The sequence below is a fragment of the Pomacea canaliculata genome, linkage group LG13, assembly GCF_003073045.1.
Source record: "Pomacea canaliculata isolate SZHN2017 linkage group LG13, ASM307304v1, whole genome shotgun sequence".
Classification (NCBI taxonomy): Eukaryota; Metazoa; Mollusca; class Gastropoda; order Architaenioglossa; family Ampullariidae; genus Pomacea; species Pomacea canaliculata.
In genome coordinates, this window is record NC_037602.1 from 5,991,639 (window position 1) to 6,015,814 (window position 24,176).

Consider the following 24,176-nt stretch of genomic DNA (forward strand, 5'->3'; position numbering starts at 1 on the left):
CCCACCGACAAACAGAACATCTCAGAATGCAAGTGGGTTGACTGTCACCTTCACGTGATGAATATTCACACGCAGGCTTTCTTCACAGTGTAAAAAAAAAAAAAAAAAAGTCCCCCGCGCGGCGCAGGTGTTGACGGATCCTGGCGGCGATCGGCTTTCAGCTGCCGGAGGACGACTGTCCAAGAAGGTGCGAGTGCGCGCGGCGAAGACCTTCTGGAGTCCGTACAGCAAGCCAGGTACCTGTGAAGTTGGTCGTCTGCACATTTCTACTGTTTCGGTATGTTGGTGATACGTTATTCCCACTATCGTTTTGATACTTGTGTGTGTGGCAGTCTGTAAATTTGATATGAATGTTGATGTTTCAATATTTCAATGATCCTAGTCAGCTGTAGTTCTCCATTTGTTAGATAAGCTGTCGAACTTGGCCATCTGCAAATTTCCTTCATTTCAATACGTCAGTCACCTGAATCACAAGACAGAAGAATATTTTAGGATTCACAAATTTAGTTTATATTGTAATGAATACTGAACACACTTTAAGGCCTCAAAGTCTTAGAAATATCACAGCTGTAAGGTAAAGATAAAAGAATTATTTTCAAATAGCTGTCTTGTGTCTTCTCTAATGAAGGACAGCAACAACCTTTGTTATAACGGAAACATGATCCCCGGTTTACGACAAAAAGAAACTGAAATCTAGTTTCTCGACTAATTTGTGAACAACTAAAACCAAACATGGCAGATATTGAGTGTCTTTGAATAGGGCAGTGTGGTGTGTTTATCTGCTTCACTCTAGCAAAAGGATTGTGTAGTGATATAGTATAGTAAAGTGCTTTAGAAGGCATTTAAAATATTTTGGTATGCAAAATCTCAAATTGACAATTGTCATAAATTATAAGTAATGTTCTATAGCTATCTATTCCTTTGATGAAAGATTTCCCAGTTCAGTGATGAAATAGCAATTGCTTGTCTTTGATTATAATTATTATGGAGTAATAAAAGCTAAGCTGAAGTTTCTATAATATATTTTTAGAGACTATCAGGCTCAGCAAGCAGCCGTGGACTGATTTAGCATCCAATATGTATGTCAAGCCGTGCATACTAATTAGAAACACATCTGGTGTATGTCCTATGTTCACCATCGGGCTATAGCGGTGAGAGAGAGAGACATGTAAGATCACGACCCACCCATGTCTCACTTACCTTGAATAACTCCGTGTCTGTACCTGTCAGATGTCTGAATAATTTGCTCTCTGACCTCGCATTCGTCTCGACAGTAGTCGTTGGGGAGTAACGGGAGTAATGAAACTGAAGACAGGTTCAAAGGTACTTTTAACGATGATGAGTAGTGCATAAGTTGGGGTCTTATGGCTGGACTCATGAAGCAAATTTAAGGCTGCTTGATAGTTGCAGTGTCATATGACGTGGAAACAGAAACAGTTGGAATACGCGGGTTCTGAACTTGAGGTCTCCGCTTTGAGTAGAGTCCAGACTTGTGACTACAGACGGTTTACTAGGGTTGTAAGCAGGAATCAGATGTAAAACAAACATTGGTATAGTGCATTTCAGGTTCATGATAGGACTCCTGGCTTGTTTTGGGGCACAGGAAGCAGCGTAGATAATTGATTGTTCACTGACGGTTACCGAGCTTTCCGTTAGTAGATGCGTGTTCACATGTTACTGAGCTGCGATTAGTGGTGTGTGTTCACATGTTTATCACGTGAAGTAATCGGACGTGCACAGTTTTTCACCGCAATCATTTATGCCCTCCCTGTCATCTGATCCCCCCAGACCCTCCCCACAACCTTTTGAAGTACGTGAGAAAACGTCAGCAGTTGGCGACGGCCACGGCGTCAGCACGTAGCAGCGACCACCCCGGGTCCTTTCTCCCTCCTGTCATCAGTGTTCATCACGTTAGCATGGAAGTCGGGGTCAAAAGGTCTCATGTCCTATAAAAAACATGAAACACAACGGGACACAAGGCTGCTATGTTTCTGTGTTATCAACGCTGATGTTGTGAGTCTTCCCTGTGAGCAATGCTTCATCCAGAACTCTTTTGCTCGAAGCCACTCAGAGAACAAGAGTGTGTAAACCACCACAGAAAGTCGGTCACAGCTATGATTCAAATGACACGAAAGAAAAACGAAAACCTAATGTAAACACAGACACACAGGAATACACAGTCATTCTAACCCTGTAATTAAGTAATCTGTCAGAAGTCATACTGCACTTGTAGACAAGCAGCTCCATGTTATTACACTACACTTTGGTCTTAGTGGCAAACCAAAACTAAACGATTGAATATATATTTTCTTATGTGAAATCTCGCACTTGATTAACCTCAGCGACCTCTTGACTCCTAGATAAACTTGTCACCTTTGTGTAAGATAGCTGGCCTCTGAGCTCCTGTCAACACGGATGTGTCCCAAACATCCTAGAAGAGCCCTATATAAAAGCCGCCGTGTTGTTTGTTCCCAGGGTGATGATGGCCTCCAACTCCTCCACTGATGGGCTGGGCACAGCTTTCTCCAAAGGTGGCGTTGGCACTGCCGATCTCATCGTCATTGTTATCTACCTCATCCTTTGTATGCTAACAGGACTGTGGGTAAGAATTTTTCATTTTTCAACTATATTTAACGGGACGTTTCTTCATCATTCATCTGTATCGTTGTAATTGTTTACCTTCTAGTTCCCATAGATTATTTTTAAAACTTACCTAAAAGTGTCACGTGTAAGGTCAAGGTTCTGCTGAAAACTGTTTTTTCTCGCCAGGCAACATGGAAGACACAGAGAGGGAGTGTCAGTGGCTACTTTCTCGCTGGGCGGGACATTCTGTGGTTTGCAGTAAGTCATTGAAGAACGAAATATACAACTAAACAAAAACACAAAGATTGCTATTATACTTTAATTGTATTTAACTAGGACAATAATAATAATTCATGTATCCAGCGCTCTAATAATAATAATAGAAGTTGAAATAGGGATTTTTTTCCATGTGAATGCAAACTTCATGTGGATGAAACAGGACTGTTGATTATTCAAGATAAAGATATCTTAGAGAGAGGATATGAGGTCAATATATTTGTGGAGAAGGGTATGTGATAATGAACAGGATTTAAGGCCGATTACCTGGTATGTGATGACAAACAACAATGTGCAATGTTCGGTGGCTGATTACAGGTAGGAGCCTCTCTGTTCAGCAGCAACATTGGCAGCGGCAGCTTCGTGGGTTTGGCGGGGACTGGGGCCGCCAGCGGCATCGCTGTGGCCAGCTACGAACTGAATGTCAGTCTGTGTGTGATGGTCAATGTTTGTGCATGTGTACCTACCTTTATATTCATGTGTACTCATGTTTATGTGCCAGAGTTTATGTGAGTGGCATCTTTGGAGTTAATTTAGTGTTCTTTACTTCTTGCGCATTATATCTTCTTTTTGTTCTTGTTCTTGTTTTTCTCCGCATGATTATACGCGTTAATCCTATGTAGCTGTTTATTTGTGTAACTTCTTTCTGCCGATGTTCATATACTTTGCTTCACATCTGTCTATGCGTATGTATGTCATATCCGGTTGTCTATGTTTTTGTTTTTGAACGCCCTGCATGTCTATAAATGTACCATAAATAAGCGTGTATCTATATGTTTTTGTGCCCTATTGGGCGAGGAAGAGATTAAGAGAAAGAATGTTTGAAGATAAACATCTCCTGTTTGAAAAATCCTTGCTTTGTCGAGATACTCGGGTATTCGCAGGGCCTACAACATAGTTGCTCACCTCTTTTCTGCTGGGAAGGCAATGGGATTGAAAGGGGAAAGGATAGATTGGGGGCTAGTGGTAAATAGCTGTCTACACTGAAAGGTTTGTCAGCCTGATACTGTTGTAAATAAGGTGTAAGAAAGTATCCTTGACATACATGAACCGCTATACAAAGACACAGATTGCCACTGGGTGCTGGTGCATTGCATTGAACAGATGTGTAAAGGAACTGTATATAGTGGGGCCACATAATGTTTACATGGAAAATGTTATCTGTAGCGTACACGTGTTTCTAAATTACTCTGCCTACCTTTTTTTAGAATTGACCCCTTTTGTTTGTTTTTGTCCCCGAACCCACGGTTTGTGTGCTACCTGCACAGTTTTTTAAAAAGGTGAACAAAAATCTCAGTAAGCTTTCCAGATCACCAAAGCGATTTTGGAACTAACTTATTTTCTCTTTATTTCTGACATGGAAATGTAGAAACATGCCTGCTTTTATTGTCTTTGAAGAGTTAAAATGTGTCGCCTTGGTGTTGATGACAGGGCCTTTATTGTCTTCTTCTTCTTGGGTGGATCTTCGTTCCTGTCTACATAGCCAGTGGAGTGAGTGTATATTCTTATCTTGCACGTATTCATAATTTTGGAGATGCCCTATCATATCAATATAATGCACTTTAGTTTTGTTGAGGGAGAGTACAGTTTAGGTTTGTCTGATTTCTTTATGAGATCTGTTACAAAAGAGTTTATACTGATTCCAGGTTTATACCATGCCGGAATACCTGATGAAGAGGTTTGGAGGTCAGAGGTTACAGGTTTACATGGCAGTCTTGTCTCTGATCATTTATGTCTTCACCAAGATTTCAGTAAGCACAACGTAAATGCTCTTAGGTTTACAAAAGAAATCGTGCATCACCTAACCGACGACGACTACTACTACCACACCACCACCAATAAAGTATAAAAGAAGAATGAAGTCGTGTAGATGTAACGTGTACACATGTTTATTTTTAGGCTGACATCTACGCAGGGGCCATTTTCATCCAGCAGGCCTTAAAGTGGAACATATATGTGCGATTGTTGTCCTTCTGGCAATCACGGCAGTGTACACCGTGTCTGGTGAGTAATTAGTGATGTTTGGACACAAAAACAGCAGCTTTACTATTGTTATTATTACTATTAAATCATCAATTACTATCTAAAAACTAACATGCAATCTTTGTTCACTCATAATAATATCCGTCATTGGTTAGTGAGTGACAGAAACATAATCCATTAGCCACAAAAAGGAACAAACATTCAAAAAACAAACAAATAAACAATGTCAGACAAATGCGTCATGTTTTTTTGTTGTAAACCTTCAGAATTTAGACGATTAACATGTTTAGGTTCCTCAGGTATTAAGTGGCTTTATTTCTTAGTCCGTTGTATTCTGTACATTAACCTTTTGTATTGTGCAGGCGGTTTGAAGGCCGTGATCTACACTGATACTCTCCAGACAGTTATAATGGTGGCAGGAGCTATAACTCTCATGGTTCTCAGTAAGGTCTTCTAGTGGTTCATACATTTTTGGAATACTATACCTCATTAGTCTTTAGAGACACGTGAATCCTTAAATTTACTGTTGCACCAAACAACGTACCTACGATTAAAATAATTCATAGGTTAAGAATTGCCTTTCTGCGTGGTCTCAGTAAAATAAAGCTTGTAAAGTTTTTCCTTTTTTCTATTTTGTTTATTCGCGACCCCAATTAATTTCAATTTCCTTTTGGAGAAGTTTATCGTAATAAAAACCTTCTCCATCTTTCAGGTTTTATCCGAGTGGCGGTTTGGGTGAGTTGCGGGAGAAGTACTTTCATAGTATACCTAAGTTGTGATTCCTAACAGCACGTGCGGCTATCCTAATCCCAATGCCTTCCACCTGCTACAACCTGCTGACTCCGACGAACTTCCTTGCCTGGCAACGTGATTGGTATAACCATTCTCAGCAGCTGGTACTTCTGTAACGATCAGGTAAAGACTTTTTTTCAAGTAAATTTCAATAACAATCGGTTCATTAAGAAAGCTTGCAGGAAATCTGAAATATCTGTCCAAGAACTATAAGAGTATGACTGGCCTTGCTTGATGACTAGACGCTAGGGATGAACTCGTTCGAACATATTCGAATGCGACTCTAGGAAATAATGGAAACCGGATATTTGGCCTGATGTAAAAAACATGTCTCATTTACAAACAAACAAACAAACAAAATAAAATGTACAGATACAGTAAATTGTTTTTCATAAACTATCAGCTTGGCATGCTTGTTTTTTATTGAAATTTTTTTATTTGGAAACTACAGAGGTAACTGTAAGCCTATGTTCCGTTCTCGTTTGTACGACGGGTTACGCAGGTTCTATTACAAGGCGAGCACGCGGTCCATCTCCACATTTTATATCAGTAGCTACTTGAGAGACCTTCTAGTCTTGGAGTCTTGGAATCTGTATGAAAGTAAATCAGGTTTAGCTCACAAAGTTTTAGCTCAGCAGGTGACAGACCTTATCCTTACATTAAAGTTCGCTTATGTTTTCGCAGACCAGATTGATTACGAATTCACCTAATCTTCGGAAATGTTTGGGCTGGTTCAGATATCGGATGGACTTTTAAATGTTCGTCTCATCTACCCCTGCAATGTTTACCCAAACGGCTGATAAGTACATAATATTTTATGAGAAATCTTCAGGACTAAACGAAACTAAAAATCTTCAAGAATAGTTTATTTGTTTAAAGCAGTATTTTGTCTTTTGGCGGCAGGTACTCGTCCAGCGCACCCTGGCAGCAAAGAACATGCATCATGTAAAAGGGGGCAGTATTCTGGCGGCCTACCTGAAAGTGCTGCCGCTTTTCATTATTGTCTTTCCTGGAATGATTAGCAGAGTCCTCTTCCCAGGTGGGTACTGAGAGTGAAACATGATCTCTGGTAGACTGCCAATAGTTCTGTTCTCAAAGACTAAAACTATTGACAACAGGTTGTCCTCGAAAGCTTTTGGACAGATCCTTTGTGAAAGTCCTCACTAACCCACCATACTATGATGCCATGTTGTTATAAAAACACTGCCTTTCACCTACTTACTACCATGAAATAATACTTCTCCCACATGTACATAATTGCTGTTTAGGAGTAACACACAAGGAACATACATTTTATATCTACAGTACCTATATGATCGTGAGCTTGATTATATGCTAAATAACAGTTTCTTCTTGTTCTTGTTGTTGTTCTTCTTGTTTTGTTCTTGTTCTTTTTCTTCTACTTCTTCTTGTTCTTCTCTTTGTTCTTGTTCTTGTTGTTCTTCTTCCTACCAGCTTGCGGAATCGTAAACGAAAGTGAGGCCGAGTACAAATGAAGTAGGCGACCTTTAACCTCCATCGTTGATGCTGATCCTGCTGGTCGTGTGCATCTGAAGAGGATCTTATTCCATTCCAGGGAGACAGGTCCGCTAATCAGTGAGACTGTTTTTACAAACTCGAGCAAGAAGGAATTAAAAACAAAAAAAATCAATGAGCATCGTTCGATGCAACGATCACGAAACTCTTGACAAAGGGCGAAGCCTCACTCTGTCTGTCCTGTTGATGAGATTACTGGATGGAGCAGCTGCCTCAGTGGGCCCGTGCAACCACTCCTTATCGCTCGGCTAATTATCGCACTACTAGGGCGAGGGCTTCCGTATCTCGGTTCCGGAAGCAGCCTGTTCCTCAAAGAAGATTCTTTCAAAGGGGAGACAATCTCCTAGCAAAACGCCCGCGCAGCAAGGATTACGGAACCTGATAGAAACTAAGGCGATGGCGCTCAATCTTGCAAGGCGTGTGTGTGGATGAGAAACAAGGGTGCGGACAGGATGTGGAGATAAGCTTGTCGTTAAAATTATAGCTTCAGGACTGAGTGAGCCGTGTGGAAATAATGTGAGAGGAATGATCACAGGTGAAAAAGTGGGGGTGGGGGAGAGAAAGAAAAAGTCTGTGCGCGAGAGGGAGAGATAAAGAGAGAGAAAGAGAGAAAGTTAAAGAAGATAACCATTTGAATCTGTAAATAGTCGTCCGTTAGGTATAAAATAAATGGTTTGCACATTTAAGTACCTTTCCCATTTCTTCATAAATTCATCAGCAAGGAAACCCTTTACACACACAGTTTCCCCATAGAACCTATTTATGTCTGGCACTAAACAATCATGCTGCTCTACAGACGAGGTGGGCTGCGTGGACCCGGATCAGTGCAGGATGGTCTGTGAAAACCCTGCAGGATGCACCAACATCGCCTATCCAAAGCTGGTCATCGAGCTGATGCCCACAGGTCAGTGACCTTTCGTTCTTCTGTCTGCTGGTAAGACACACATCAGATTGAGAGAATAATTTAAACAGTCGGCTTCACTAGAAAACATGAATTAAATGGGATAAATAAAGAAAGTATAAAGTATAAAGGGGATAGGTATCGTGGGGAGTTGATGCACTTGACTGTAGAACAGAAAGTAGCCGGTTCGAGGCTTCCTTAGACGTGCAGCTAGAAAACTCACCCTTTCCACTCCACTCAACCGCCACTTTTAGCTGCTTTGGGAAACGAGTATCTGATAGATAAGGGGAGGTAAAGGCATAAACACGGTAGACCACTCACGTTCTGTTATTCCTACGGTCTCTAGGTCACTGGACTTTACCTCCAAAAGGGAGATAATGCTGCTAGCTGATTCAAAAGTTTCAGAAGTTGTTTTCGTTGAATGTACGATACCCTCAGAGTAGATAAGCGTCTCCGAGTAAAATGTGACCAATGCTTTTGGTTTCATCGAGTAAAGAATTTGTTAAGAAAAAAAAATCCACCCCTCCCCCCACACACAGACAAGTCAATAAAATGTATCTCATAGTAAACAGTAAAAAGTCGTTTCCTCTCACCTGTGTGTTGCTACTGTGCTTTCATTTCTCCGAAACTTTGACAGTCATGCCATGTTCTGCTGCTAGGTCTCAAAGGTGTCATGCTGGCAGCCATGATGGCGGCCCTGATGTCCTCTCTGACGTCAGTCTTCAACAGCTCAGCGACCATCTTCACCATCGACATCTGGAAGCGCTTCCGGGTCGCGGCCACAGAAACTGAAATGCTTGTTGTGGGCAGGTCTGCACCATTCTTTCTCACTTGAACTCACTTTCTGTGTTTCTGGACCGTTTACTTTTGTTGTTGCCACTACTGCCACTGCTTATGTTATGATTTATGTATATATTACAATACCACTATAATATCTCATTTTGCTTTCAGTTGCTTTATACTGAATGCCTCTACATGAGAGGAACACGTGTCGCGTGTTTTTTTAGGTTAATCTTCTGGAAATATTTATTTCCCCTAGTATTGTTTTAACATTCTTTTTTCGTAAATGCTAATGAAATTTGATTGTTTGTGTGCGCATGTGTGTGTGTGCGCGCGTGCTTACATGTGATGTCTTTAGAGTCTTCGTCCTGATCCTCATCGGCCTCAGCATCGTCTGGGTTCCAGTGCTGCAAGCCTCACAAGGAGGACAGCTCTTCAACTACATCCAGGCTGTAACTGGATACTTTGCCCCTCCCATCCTGGCTCTGTTTCTGTTAGCCATTCTGTGGGAGAGAACAAACGAAAAGGTTTGTGTGCTTTGCTTAAAACTCTCTGCAGACAGCAAGTCTGATAGTCTTGGACTGTTGACAGGTTGCGTGATAGGAAAGCCCACAGACACTCACCCAAGCAGATTGCGATGTAGATAACAAATTTTCTAGTAGCTTCGAGGATTGGTCTGATATTAAAACATGGTGCTTTATGATTAGTCACATTTTCATTAAATGTGGTTAGATGAAGAAGAAAATATGGTTGGGATTACACTTTTATCCAAAAATTTGTTAATGAATTTGTTAATGAATTGATAGTTTAGTTCTGACTGGTATTTTGGTGCTATTTTTTATTACCACTAAGAAATATCCAGGTTAAAAGTCCGCAAAGACACCAGAACAGAATCGCTCAGTGCAGTTTGTTTGCTCCTTTTCTCATTCACTTACTCGTAAAATAACAACCACGCATTATTTTTTTTACAAAAAAATTATTTCAGTTTATTGTTCACGAATTATTCTAGGTTTCCTCCTGGAACAAAAAAGAACTTGAAGTATTTTTATTATAATTTTTTATCGATTATGTTTAATTTTCAACTTATTTCTTAAGAGTGCACGAAGCCGGCTTAGTACGAGTATTTAGCACGAGAAAGACGGGCTCCTCAAGACCTGAACACAAATTTATTACATTTATTGCATTACAACCAACAACGAGTTACAACTGAACCTGCACCAACCACACGTAATGTCACAATGAAAACAACATTCTTTGGCGATATGTTGCTGTAAAGAATTGGATAATTTTGATCTTTTTCTCTGTAATCTGCCGTTAGGGCGCCTTCTGGGGTCTGATGGTGGGGCTGGTGATAGGGATCGTGCGGATGGCTCTCGACTTTGGCTACGGGTCTCCCGACTGTGGCGAGGAGGACACGCGGCCGGTCATCATTGGTCGCCTCCACTTTCTTCACTTCACTATCCTCCTCTTTGTCGTGTCTTTCGTGGCCACTGTGGTCATCACTGTGCTGACCCCGCCCATCAAGAAATCACATGTAAGTGTTTGTAGTCTGGCCCTCAGTAACAGGACAGGACAGGACACCTCTATCTCTCTTGTTGTGTTTGTATTTTTATTGTTTATGTATGTATGTGTATGGGTAACAATGAAAACAACGAAAAATGTTAATCTTTATATTAACCAGAAAGTGGGGAATTCCTATAGAGAAGGGATAAAGACATTTTGTCAGTTGTTCTGTTTGTATTTCATGTTTGTATATCAGTCTGTTAGTATGTCCTGAGGTGTTGCTCCATGTCTGCCTTGACCTGGTGGATGGCATATCACGTGACAATATCCTTCGCGAATGTTGCGTTTTACAGTTGATCCGCTTGACCTGGTGGACACGCCACAGCGAGGAAGAACGAGAAGAGTTTCCCGAAGAAAAGGCCAGACACGAAAAGGTCAAGGCCAAGATAGCAGCTAAGGTGGATGAAGAGGAATTTAAAGGTATTGCAAAAAAATTGTTCATCTTGATACGTTTTGTCAGATCTTACAGTCTAAAAGCCATGATGTGTGTATTTCTGGCAAAACACAGAAACTAGTTACATACTCCATAAACATTTGCTACAGCTAATAAGTCTGAGAGAGAGAGAGAAGGAGAGAGGAAAAAGGTCAGTGGTGTGAGGATCAAAACAGATGAAGAAAATACGATACCATTTATACAAATCAACATATTCTTGCAAAATTATTTTGTCTGTCTATAGTTTCAGACACTAGAATATTGCCCGCATGGCGGCGCTTCCTGTATGCGTTCTGCGGCTACGAGCAGCCAAAAGACGTGGACATGTCGCAGGAGGAAGAGAGTGCTCACAAGAAACTGCTGACGTCGGTGCGGGAAGACAGAAGGTGGAAATGGTTCGTCAACATAAATGCCTTGATACTGATCACCTTCGGTGGTTTCTTATGGGGATTTTTCGGATGAAAAATTTACTGCTGGTCAACAAAGTCATCTCTCCACTCGTCCATCATACTGTCCTGAGATACGGGTGTGGGTGGAACACGAAGTGTGTTGAGGTTTGGAAGACGAGTATCTTGCAGCTTGATACGTTCGTGTTTGTGTATATACAAAGCTATTTAAACGGAGTACTCTGTGTTCGATGTGTATTGAAGTTTTGTTTCAAATCCTGCGTTCATGTTTATATTACAGCTTACCAATTCCATATCTTTTTTATTTCTTGATTTCTTTTGTTTGCAAGCAAGAGAGTGTGAGCTAAATAATACGTAACGAACCACCAACAACCATGATCCCATATTCACATATAACAAACACACCTCTACAACTAACACTTTCCACTCTTTTGCTTTTTATTCTCTCCGTGGTTTTTAAGTTTGATGTTGTGCAAAGAGAACTGGTGTCTTCGAAACCTCCGCTACCATCCAAATGTTAATGAAAAAAAAAAAAAATACCAAACCCACAACAACCTCCAATGCTACGACTAAGTCCGTCCTGCTGACTTCAATTCCAGGGAAGCATTCCAGTCACGAAGTGCCTTGCACTAAATGAAAAGAGCAGATCCAAGCTTTTAGCGAGTAGGGGTACTTTGCATGACAAGTTCATCTTATTTTCTGCCTTTCATTTTAAGCTGATTTTGAGGGCATCTGCCAACAGCAAACGATTTCGGATGCCATATTACCCGGCTGTAACCTCTCAGTTAATTAGACGATGATATAATGTTGTTGCTTCTAAAAGCCTCACATTAGCCTCTGTGTCATCAATCGTTTGCACGTGGGCTGGAGAGAGTATAGAAGGTGAGGTGGGGATTAAGGTAAGTGGGAGGGTCGGGGGCAGGCTTGTGGTGATCTGTGGTGTCATGTGTTTGGGTGGTCCGTTAGAGTTATGCATGCGTGTTTGTTTGTAAGTGAGTGTGTGTGCATGCGCGTAGTGTTTGCGCGTGCAAATTGGAATGTGAAGTGCCAAGTGCGGAGAGAATTAATATGGGATGATAAATATTTCTTTACAGCGGCTTTAGTTTTAGGTTTCATGATTTATGGTTTGTTTGGAATGAACAATGATGGCGTGTCGTGTGGTGGTGTGTTGGTGGCTGCCCATTAGTCTGAGTCGCACGTGCATCCGTGAGTTCTTTAGTACCTGCAAAATTATGTATTGTGCAAGGCTGCACGGGCAGCGATCTGTTGTGATTATGCCTTCGACAAGATTTGTCGCTTTTTGCGCGCAGAAAATAAAGTCCCCCTCCTTTTCTTTTTAGTAAAGCGTGCTATCTGTCAGTGTGTTTGACACGATGATAGTGTGAACGCACGGACATAAATATTGGAAATGTCTGAAAAATGATGCTAAAGAGGTTGTCAAATGACAGAAGGCAAACAAGAGACCCGAGCATAACATAGTGCACAGGCTATGGAACCCAACGGATCGAAGGTGTGTGGAGGCAAGACGAGTGATAAACGCTGATGGGAAGTATGACATTTCATACTGATGACCTCATGTAATCTCATTTACATAACCCAGGGTCCAACACTCAGACTTGTCATGCTCACTTTAAAGTATGAATTGTCAAACCGATGTAATTTCGTCTAAAAGTAGGAATGAGGGAGGAAAGGAGCTGGGAATTGAATGCCGAATCACGAAGAACGGACCTATCCTCCGTGTGGCCAACATTAAAACTCGATGACACAATCATGCTGTGAGCATCCTCGGGAAAAAGTTTCTTCTTGAAGATAAGAGGATTTGCCGATGCCGAGAGAAAAGGGAGCAGGCAATCTAGGCTCTCTGAAGCGGTTGGGAACGGCGAGGGTACTTAACCACGCGCATACCGTTGAGCCCGGAGGAGTTTTTTTCTATTTTGTTAGTTTGCCCGCAAACACCATATGGAGACCTGCGGCGGCAAAGGAACATTCCTGACGAACCAGCAGCAATCAGCAGAGCACGGGAAAGACAGAACCGCAAAGAGGGGAGCGAAGGAAAAAAAATATGCATGGAAACAAATGCTTGTCTACCATCTTGTGACCGAAACTCACAACAGGTGTGAGTACATCGGGATTGTAAGGGGAATCGGATTGGCTGTTCGTCAGTAATATCACAATTTTTTTTTCTGAAATCAGAGTTTATTCCAGAAGACAAGAGCAATGCTGAAGTGCAGAGTGATCGATGAGAGGCGCGAGGGAGGTTTACACAGAGTTGAATGGAAGCCGAGGAGATCACTCGTGCACAGAGGATAGAAACAAGCAAGAGTTTTCTCCCTTTTGTGCCAGGCTTTGTGCAGGGAGCAGCGTTTGGACTTTTACTTCTGCAGAAGACATTCCAGTGGATCCAAGCTGATTCGGTGCGACAACCGAGGTAAGAATGTCTGTATGTTTCTCATTGTACAGAGTCACAGATGTACTAACAAGCAGACAGAATGATTGACCAACAATATGGCAATACCGAAAATATATGACTGGAAGTGGATAGAGACAGAAAGATGCTTTTATAGTCTCTCTCTCTATATATATATATGATTGTGCCCGTTTAGTTATTAATACCGTTATTTAAAAGTGAAATAGAAAACGAGAAGGAAAAAGATGAAAAAATATGATGGGCGAAAGCAACAAATAAACAAAAGTTAAAAGTCACACATTTCAACTTCTTGTTCCTGAAATTCTCGGAACGGCGGTTTGAATCGAGATTTTTTCCCCAGCTCATCATAGCAAAGAGATTTAAGATTCCTTAAATAATAACATACAACCATCATGTTTGCTTCACAGTCTGGCAGCAATAACAAATAAATCAGATAACATAATGGTATTAAAAGCGAAAAATCTACACAGAATTTGCAAACAGTTGTTCTTAAAAAAAAAAAACGAAAACCAAAAACAAAAACAAAAACCACTAAAGTTCATACACTACAGGTTACATAGCATCGCCGGTGAAAATATTTTTTTTGTGTAAAGTTTTATCAGAATAACTATTAGTAGACTTTAGCCATCGACACTGAAAAACACAAGACTAAAAATCCCTTTCCTCACACATTTTCTTCTTTCTGTTATTTTTCTTTCTGTGCATCATCTAACCTCCACCGTTCACCACAGCTAATTTCTACCCGGGGTCTAGATTCGCTCAGAAACCGAGACGAGGCGTCGAGCGCCAAGTTGGAGAAAGACCGAACAGAAACGTTCGTAAATCAAAAGCGTTGCTATAGTAACAAAATGGCGTCTTCATCCGTTGGCTTTGGCACAGATAAAAGGCAGTGTCTTGACGCGGACATCCTCCTTGACTCATGCAGCAGGCTGCGTCTCGCGATGACTGAGTGCTGCAGCACCCGGCCAAGTCTACCTGCTGGAGAGAAACCCCACCCGCTTCCCTCTCCGCAAAACAAACATCACCTGTGCAGTCTCGGGTATTGCCTTGTTTACTATCGCCCATCTTTATTTATTATCTAACGAGCTGAGCTTAAAGGTAACAGGGTGGTTCTAATATTTGAGTACTGGCCAGAATAAATCGCTACTGAAGAGAACTTTCTCAGCAGCGGCATCTTTCGCACCCTTGTCGTGTTTTGCTGCATAAAACATATTTATTTATAATTCTTTCATGAGGAGATCTTCTTTGCACCTGTTCAGCTTTTAATTCCAGCGGAGTTTTCAAGTGAGGGATCACTGTGTTCAGTTGGTCTCGGTTAAGAACTCTAGAACATCCGATGTTGCTATTTGAGAATCCCCTGAAGCATCATTCTAATTTAATTAATCCGTTCTATTTCAAGCAACTTTTGGCAATCTTCTACATTCGAATTGCAGAACCTGATAAGAGACCTGCTGTCACACTTCTAATCTCTGTGTGTGTGTGCTTAAGCTTGTACAGTTTATGTAAAAAAACAAACAAAATAAAAACAAACCAACCTGCCATTTGAATAGTTGAAACCTGTGACTGCAGCTAGGACATTCTACAGGGTCTGAAACAGAAGAAGACATTAATTTCGAAGAATGAATAAAGCACCTTTGACACGCTGCACCACTATCTCCCTTTAGATGCTTAAAGAGGAGCAGAAGGAAAAGTACACTGACTTCCTCAAAAGATTTTGTCTTCCCGACAAATAGAGAAGATAATTTAAAGATTAAAATGGAGGTTGTGACTGATGATTTAATCACAAAATTTAGCAAACCAGATCTGACCAGAAGTGTGGTGGTTAAAACACTCTCTTGTCACTACTGGTGAGAGGCTCTGGGTTCAGATCCCGTCTCGGGACAGTGTCAGTATGTGAAATCTGTTTTCAGGGTCGGCTGTCGGGTTTCTTACACAAAATAGGAAATAAATATTGAGATGATTCGTTGAAGAATATTGAAATATTAATGTACACTATTGTGAAGTGTAATTTCTTTCTCTGTATTTAAGTTAATTCAAGTATTCATACAGATCTTCCCCTAAGATTCTACATGTTATAGAAATGTACACTGATACCACAGTAGTGTTTAGTACACACCAAGCCCTCAAAGTGTAAAGCAAGATGGTTTACAGGGGAATGACGATAACAACCTCTCCAAGACGAATGAATCATTTTACAGTTTATTAAACGTGTTCTAAATTTCACCTAAATTATTTGTCTGTCAGAAAGGATTTTTGGAACTTTCTGTGCTAACTGCGTAGTTAGACCGTGCCTGTGAATTGCGAAGATTAATTAGTCCTTTTCGGTAAAGTACACTTTGTAATTACTTGTTTTTGGACTCACAAGTAATTACGAACTAATTACTCCCTTCACTTAGCCCAGCCTATTATTTCTGTCTAGCCATGTTAGGCACAGGGAACAGTGGGGTGGCCATTAGGAAGCCACAGCACTCTAAACCAAACACTCTTTTCCTACCAAAACGACAATCCGTTACAGTGTGTTATGTCCTAATATCTCCCATTAAAGACATTTGGTACAGGTCTAAATAATTTGACATGTGTACATGTATATATATAAGTCTGAGCAACTAGGGTCGTTATTAGGACATGTTTGCAATAGTTTTAAATATACTCAGTCATGTAAAAGGGTTCTCCGATTTGGTAACGGGAAAAAAGTGGAAGAATAAAACGGTTTTGGTTTAAACACTTCTATGTAAGTAGTCCTATAAGCACAGACACTTTTGTGTTTCAAAATACTTAAAACAGAAAGGGAAAGCATTAGCGTAAAGGGATTTGGGGACTGAGATGGAGGTTTACCCACGGTGATAACTTCCTGCCATATCTGTGGGTGTTCTAAGACGATGCCAACCACTCCTGCAACTCCTGAGACTTGGCACAAACTACGTTTTGCAAGCAGCAGGTGAGACGAGAGGATTGAAGGGAAGCGATCCGAAAGATCGGCTTTGTATAGGGGCCAGTGTCTGGTTTGTGTACCTCGCGAACCTATGTAAAATAAGTTTTTACTTTCCTCAAACATCCTGTGTTAGTGTGTGTAAACATGACTTTAAGGAAGTTCTGTTTGTGAAACAATGGCGTCGAACACGAAGGTTTCCTCTTGCATTGTAAGAAGCAGGTGGCCGAGAACATCGCCGTCAAACGTGTCTCGTCAAACGTGTCTGCACCACGACCCACTTTCTCTTTCTCTCACGCCTCACACCGTCTTCCCTGCTCGCGACAGCTAAGGGAAGTAACTCCAAATGTATTTTTTTTTTTTGACCTGGATGTCTCCGAAACCGGATTGAAATAGAGGTCGTGACTCCGGAGGTGTAAGGATGCAAACTATTTATCAATACCATGCAACGGGATTTCAGAAACCGTACACATGATAAAATACTACACGCAAGACCGAAACTTTCACGCGTTAGCAGTAACGACAAACGTCCAGGGAGATGAAAGAAAAAAAGGAAGAGAAAGAGTGGAGAGAGGAGGAAAAGATTTATGTGAGAGATTTTATATAATATAACTTACATATATACATCTGTGTGCTCTCGCGCGTGCGTACTCTGTGTGTGTGTGTGTGTGTGAAAGAGAGAGAGATAGGAAAGACCTTCAAAAATAAGCTAAAAAAGGTCATGTGATTGTATATTACTTCATAACGATTCGCCGTATTATCGTATTGTTACAATTCTGTATCGTCCATGCTAATCTATCGTAGCACCCTGTCTCATACAGTGCCGGGGCAAGGGGGATACCGAGTTATTTTTAACCCTCTCCTCGACCCTCCACACATTAGGGGGCTGTCTGTCCCACTGCACCTCCTACACGGGGGGAAAGCTTTCCCCGGGCACCTAATTATAACGGTAAATTCATCGAAAGGTGGTCGCACAGATGCCACGACCGGCAACAACTGTGTTTCCACTTCGAGGCTGCTGCAACCGTCAGTGGGTCGCGATGCTGCACGTCCCTCCTCCCAGTAAAGTGCGATAATACAGTAACACGGGCTACAGGCACCCACAGGTACTCCGAGTCTTGACCTCGACAGGTGAGTTTGTGGTAGTTCGGGGGTAGTAGACCGGTGGTTGCTCGAGGTGTCTAAACATTATTTTGTGTATCCCGCGCTCCTGCATGTGTGTGTATATGTATATATGTCCACCTGTTTACTGGGCCAGCTGCTTTGCTTTTCTTTTGTTGCTGGATAGGTTAACAAAAAGCTGTGAGAGAGAGAGAGTTTAAGCACAGTGTGACTGTTTCAGTTTAAAGTTTTTCATCTGCTGTGAGGGAACTTCAAAGTTTTTTTGGGGGTAGACTGCTGTCTGTCATCTTCTGTGAAGCCTGATGCCATATTTTCTACACTTATGTGCCATTAATGCCTGGTGGTCGCTTGACATTTATGGGCTCTATTATTTACACAGAGGAGGGTGTATAAACCACACAGACACACGCACACAAGACATAAAACAACCTCTATGCATAAACACGCACACACATGCACACACACACACATGCAGTTACTGTTACCACCGGAACTCACACACTGACACGTACATACATTAAATAACGAATTCCGGGGACACTTACAGGTTTTGTCACAAGATGTGTCACGACTCCACATGTACACGATGGCCGTGCAAACACAGACTGGCTTAGTGGACGGCTGTGTCTTCATCGAAAGATAAACGAACAACCTCACTTTATTCTCCGGTGTCAGCAGCCTGCATTCTCTTGTCGCACGACTGGCGGACAGCAACATGATCTACTGTCGTGAGCAAATAGTTTCCACAGAGGCTAGTGAGAGGTCAGAATGAGTTTCTCTCTATAAACATCCATCTCCAGTAATTTGAAATTCAGCTTCCTTGTTTACAAATAGCAAAACTTAATTTGAGGCTTGTTTTGTCAACAAGAAGATGCTGTAAACATTGTAAAACCTATTCCATTGTTGGTTTTTTTTGCCTTCTCCACCAATTAGTTTAAAACAACCTTGACCTTTCTAAACACTTTTGAGGTCAGCAGCAAGGTTTAACGACAGAGGTCAGCGGAAGTATTTAAAGAAACGTGTCACACTTGCCGTACAGCAGGTACCGTAAACTTCAGTCTATTCAGCGCACCTGTATATAAGCCGCACCCAGGAAAATTAAACAAAATTCAACTTTTAACAAATAAATAACCCCCGCACTAGTTTACAAATCCCCAAATATAGACAACCTGAAAGCTGCACCGTAGGTTCTTCGTCTCGTTTTCGGGATGACGAGGGTGTGAGCTTCATTAGCTAATCCGAATGCTTCATGAGTATGCGGCTTTGGTTTACAAAAAATGTGAACAGTTAACACCTTTTAACATTGAACTCACAGAAAAATTAATTAAAATATGAAAAATCCTCAAAGAAGCTGTTTAAGCCGATGGGTTTTTTTACTCCGAAATTTACGGTAATTGTCTAACACATATCCGTATTTAAAACAACAACAACAGCAACAAACAAACACACGCGTGAATCCTGCAAAACATTAGGGAGGAAGGAATGTCTTTGAGGTCATGTTGGAGCAAAGTACAGGTACTGCCAAGCGAGATAACGCTTAGCCGTTTAAATTAGGCGCAGGTGAATGGGCGCGCGATAGGGTTTCTTCACTTTTGTATAAACAGCAGGTTCGAGGTAAATCTTGTACTCCACGGCTGGCAAAAATGTTTGCAGATCTGTACGTCCGCGTGTCTGTAAAAATTAATAAATTATTCACCCTGTCCCCCGTCACCCATCTGCAAACGTTCTCGTGTTTCAGTTGGCATCAGTTTCGTCCCCTCGGTCCGTTTATCACAAGTCTCTTTTCTTCCGCTGTCCTGGAGAGAACTGTTACCTAGCGCCACGTGGGCAATAATAATAATAATAATAATAATAATAATAATAATAATAATAATAATAATAATAATAATAATAATAATAATAGCATTTATATAACATTTCCCCACACTGAGGCGTGCTCGATGCGCTTCTTAAGAGACGAGGGTCAGTGGGGAAAGAGGTCACGAGATAAGGACGTCAGAATGGAGTAAAAACAAACACAACATAATATACGAACACACACTGATTAGCAATCCAAGAACATGAAGGAACACAGATAGGAGTGTGGGGGAGAAAGGACATAACAAACAAACTGCGGCGACCTAGAAGATGCTCCGATACTTGGCTGTACTTGTGACACGTTGTATCCCCCTTCCTTGTGAATCATTTCATAAAGGTTGTCACACGTACTGACAGATACTCAGTATGCTTGTCTGCCTGTTTGCCTAGAATACTGTTTGTATCTTTGCCTTCCTGTCTGTTGTTCCGGTTTTCTGCCTGACTGCACAGTCTGTCTATGTATCGTCTGTATGTCAGTTTGTCATTCTGTGACTGTTAGCCTAGCTGCACCAACTTGAGTCTTGGAACTCCAAGGCAGCGACTGGAGGTAGTACCTTGGGTCTTATGCTTAGACTGTGTGTTCGGGGAGGAAACAACACAGCAGGATGCTTTGCTGTACAACCTGGAACGGAACCTCGACAAACTGCCTCCCATTGCCCTGCTGCGGTGCAGCTCAGCGGCTATCACTCTACAGCCAACAAGCGTTTTATCAACTGACTAATCGGGCTGCACTTCCGGTTGCGAAGCTTTTACGCATGCGCACTTCGCTTCTGTTTTTTAAATCCCTCAAATGATACATCCAGTGGGAAGTTTATGGAGCGTGTGTGTGAGAGAGAGAAGAGGGAGGCGGCACTCAAAAATCTATTACGTGGTCCGTGGGGGACGAGCTGAAGGTTGCAATTCGCCAGTCTTGCCACTGCAGTGCCTGATGCCATTTGCTAGCAACAGGAAGTGAGACTCAATGATGGCGTAATGCGACACTCACGTGGACCTGTCACGTTTTGAGTGAAACCTCGTTTTTCGACCGTTGTCATGTTCTCTTCTTGACTTCTTTGTTCGCTTACACGCCTTTATGCGAAATTCGAGCAATATTAATCACACGGACATGATATTTTTGCCTTGATCTTGAGTGCGCTTGAATTGAGGCCGTTAAAAATACTACCTCAACCCCCATGTCACTCTTTCTGTGTCTTTCTCTCCCCAGGAAGTAATTTTCCGATGGGGAACGACACCTCGGAGACGGATTTACTGGCTGCCCGAGCTCGTCAGAATGTGGTTCTATGCATCCTGGGAATCCTCTTCAACTCCGTCCTCGTCGCAGTCGTCTGCAAGTCCCCCCGCTTGCGCAAGTCGGCCAAGTATCAGCTGGTGGTCAGCCTATCAGGAGCGGACATCCTGGTCTCCAGCATTTACCTGCCTCTGGACACCTGCATGGCCTTCAACAACGGCACGTGGCCCTTCGGCTGTCCCCTTCTCTTCTTCGCCTACGGCCTGCAGGAGTTCGTTGTTCCCACTGTGACAGCCTTGACCCTGGCGGCCATCTGCCTAGAGTACGCCGTGACGATCTTTTTCACGGTGACCCCTCTGGTGCGGAGGAGAGTGGTCCTGACCGGGGTTCTGCTTCCCTGGTTGCTGGGACTAGCGGCGTGGATCCCAGTGTACACCGCGCGTGTCATAACATCTGGCGGCAGCTTCTCGGAGTCTTGCACCAGCGCCAACTGGACCCTGGCCGGTCTCGTGGCCCTCCTGGGCGCGTTCGGGTTTGCACCTTTGACCTTCCTGCTGGTGGCGCTGGTGCTGCTAGTCGTGGCACACTGCTGCCGCCAGCCGGACGAGCGGCTTGCCGTGCGCACCATCATCGCCAGGAGCGAAGGGGTGTACCTGACCCACGAAATGTTCGACACTTTCATCGCCGGACTCATCTCCGTCGTCTTCAGCCTGCCTTTCTTGATAGAGCTGACCTCGCATTTAGAGTGTGACGTGTTCTTGGTGTGCCGGAGCACTGCCAGGATACACCACTTTGTGGAGGTGCTGAGAACAGCGGAGTCTGTCTTCTTTCCCGCCATCTGGATGCTGGGAGCAGAGTTCAGGCATGGCCTCTTCACCTCCTCGGTCTGCTGTTACAAGTATTGTGACATGGATGTAGAAGGACCAGTGACCGTGAGATAAGTTTTTGTTTTCTTTCACAACCACTCTCCACTCCCCCCAACTTAATTTTTTTTAATAAAAAACCTTATAAGACAATACACTTAAGTTAATTGAAACTTGGCAATAACAATCACAGTGTTTATGAGACAGGGCTTTATACTGATGCACCAAGCTGTGTTATAACGGAAGTATCACATTTGTCAGCCAGGTGTGAGTGTGCGAGCATGCGTGCCCTTTAGAAAGCGTGCACGTGCATGCAGTGGTGTGGTTTGTAATATATATGTGCGTGTGAGTGGGTAAAAAAAGATGCGCAATTAGACGAAACAGCGTAAATGGTTGCCAGTCCATCTCACCAGTTATCAGCAACTCCAGTCTTCTAAAGATTTTCTTCACGGATCAGCAAACATCCGACACGGATTATGAAGCAGCCTATCGCAGGCGTGAAACTAATTTTCAGGAGTTAATTTTCGCGTGGCTTGCGATGGAGGCAAGTGTATGAGTACACCTTCCTTCCCAGCATTCACCGGGGCTCTCTCGGGCGAACCCAAAGATCTGCAAATGTTCTGTATAATTCTCGATAATCTGAAAATACCGCCCAGTATCATTTACCATGACTTGAATGTCGAAGACCTCTGTACACGTGGAATCTTCATCTGTGAATTCCAATCTCCCAAGATTAGGAAGCAGTTCACACGAAGGCATGCGAAGGGAGGAGCTGACAATTCCACAAGTCTGAACTAATTCTGTATGACATCTGGCACACCTGTTGTACTAAACTGTTCATTTTAACTCATAGAAAACGGGTACAACCAGTCACCGATTGATACACTTACCGAAAGAATGTAAATGATGTGAAACTAAAATATGTTTAGTTTCCTTTTCAATATACGTACAGTGTCTAATCCTTTAAAGTTAGACCACAGTACTGTCTGTAATAATGAGACGGACCTGCTGTAGCTAGGAATTGCGTTGATGTGCATCCAACAGAATGTCTGAAGTATAGTCTACAGTTTTTATAATTACCGAAACATTTAAAGGTAAAGAGCAAGTCAGACAAGGGAGGACTTGTAAGACTCGCTGGTCGAGTCGGAGGAACTTGCTAGTAACATGTAATGCATTTCAATCTGTTACAGACACCTCGATGTGGCTTGTGTGTTCTGTCTAACTTCTGTGATGGCGTGATGATCTTCTTAGGCTACATTCTGCATCTTATACTCTCAAATTTGACGTGTATAATGGCTTATATATATATATGTCAAACTATGGTTTCAATATACGATTGCATTCTAGAAGTTCTCACTTTTTGATGCAGACATTTGTGAGTAGGACTGAAGGACTAGTGAAAGATATATGTGTGTGTGCTTTCCATTTTACTGTTTCCTTTTTCGAATCTTTGTTTTAAGCTCATAAAACCAAGAAGCTCTTTTTTTCTGCTTGTTTGTGTTTCATCTATAATAATTCATCAATCACGAAAATGTCATTAACCAAGACTGTTACATCATTTGAGAGACATTCTGAATGATCAGGAAATAATCTGTCTTCGTTGATAAATAAATATGCGCTGTGTTGGGTGTCGAACAATCACCTGAGTTTTCATGCCTGATAAAGAACTTCCGTGAAATTTTATCTCCTCACCGGGCGTGAGATTTTCCTCTCGCCTCTCAGAGATATTTCCCTGCACTGTCGTTAACAATTACTTGTTGGAAATGAATTTAGTCTTTCTCTGAGCATGTGCGCACATGTGTGTGTGTGTTCGTATACGTTCTGCTCTAAGGGTATAGGCGGGATTTTTTTAAACTATGGTGAAGTACTTTTCTGTCCAAAAAGCCAACCAAATAAGCTGGCCAATCCACAACACGCCATTGCATACATCTTTGTTGTTTTTGTGAAACTGTTTTTAAATTCCTATAAAAGATTTAGACAACATTTTAAGGAAGAAAAACAAAACAACAAAGAAACAAATGCCCGAAGACTTAGCTACAGACAAACTACAAAGTTGCACTGAAAGAACTTTTGAAACGGATACATTTTATGGAATTTGTGTGTGTGTGTGTGACAAAGTTGTACTGAAACAGTTGCAATAGTCACAATGTAGGATAAAGATGCACCGTATGTATACTTGACTGGAAAGAAACTGAGAGACAAAGATCAAATTTGAGACAAGAAAGAACAGGGCCTGAGTAATTGAAGACTAAGCCTTAGACTAAGTTCTTTGGTGCAAATCGTTTGAACAGCAAACGACAGTTATGACAGTTATGCTGGTGAACACGCTCCCCCTGTAACACTCCTACATTTGACGTGGAGGGATTTTACTTCCTTTTTTTTCTTTCTTGGATTTGAACACTGTCGGAACAGTTTGGCTCAGCATAATTTTGAAATTCTTGAATGTGTTCTGGCAGGAAAGTAAAAATTTTTGACTTGCTTAAGCTAGAAAACAT

At 42.0% G+C, this 24,176-nt stretch overlaps 2 protein-coding genes across 3 annotated transcripts; both read left to right on the forward strand.

Annotated features, from left to right (window-relative positions):
• Positions 1-125: 125 nt before the first annotated feature.
• Positions 126-11,509, forward strand: LOC112553984 (sodium/glucose cotransporter 4-like). Its single transcript, XM_025221532.1, is given in 20 exon segments — positions 126-277; positions 2,476-2,602; positions 2,770-2,841; positions 3,178-3,282; positions 4,291-4,350; positions 4,506-4,610; positions 4,759-4,822; positions 4,825-4,863; positions 5,205-5,285; positions 5,336-5,348; positions 5,567-5,610; positions 5,613-5,696; positions 5,699-5,757; positions 6,538-6,673; positions 7,967-8,074; positions 8,731-8,881; positions 9,210-9,378; positions 10,170-10,385; positions 10,708-10,834; positions 11,092-11,509. Coding segments are annotated over 19 exon segments (1,974 nt in total). The 5' UTR covers positions 126-277; positions 2,476-2,479; the 3' UTR covers positions 11,310-11,509.
• Positions 11,510-13,287: 1,778 nt separating this feature from the next.
• Positions 13,288-22,491, forward strand: LOC112553983. 2 transcript variants are annotated; one of them, XM_025221531.1, is made up of 2 exons: positions 13,288-13,682; positions 20,795-22,491. In XM_025221531.1, exon 2 carries the CDS (start codon positions 20,809-20,811, stop codon positions 21,757-21,759), a length of 951 nt encoding a protein of 316 aa, XP_025077316.1. In that variant the 5' UTR covers positions 13,288-13,682; positions 20,795-20,808; the 3' UTR covers positions 21,760-22,491. The 2 variants fall into 2 exon arrangements, with proteins under 2 accessions (XP_025077316.1, XP_025077315.1); XM_025221530.1 differs by lacking the exon at positions 13,288-13,682 and adding an exon at positions 17,511-17,742.
• Positions 22,492-24,176: the final 1,685 nt, after the last annotated feature.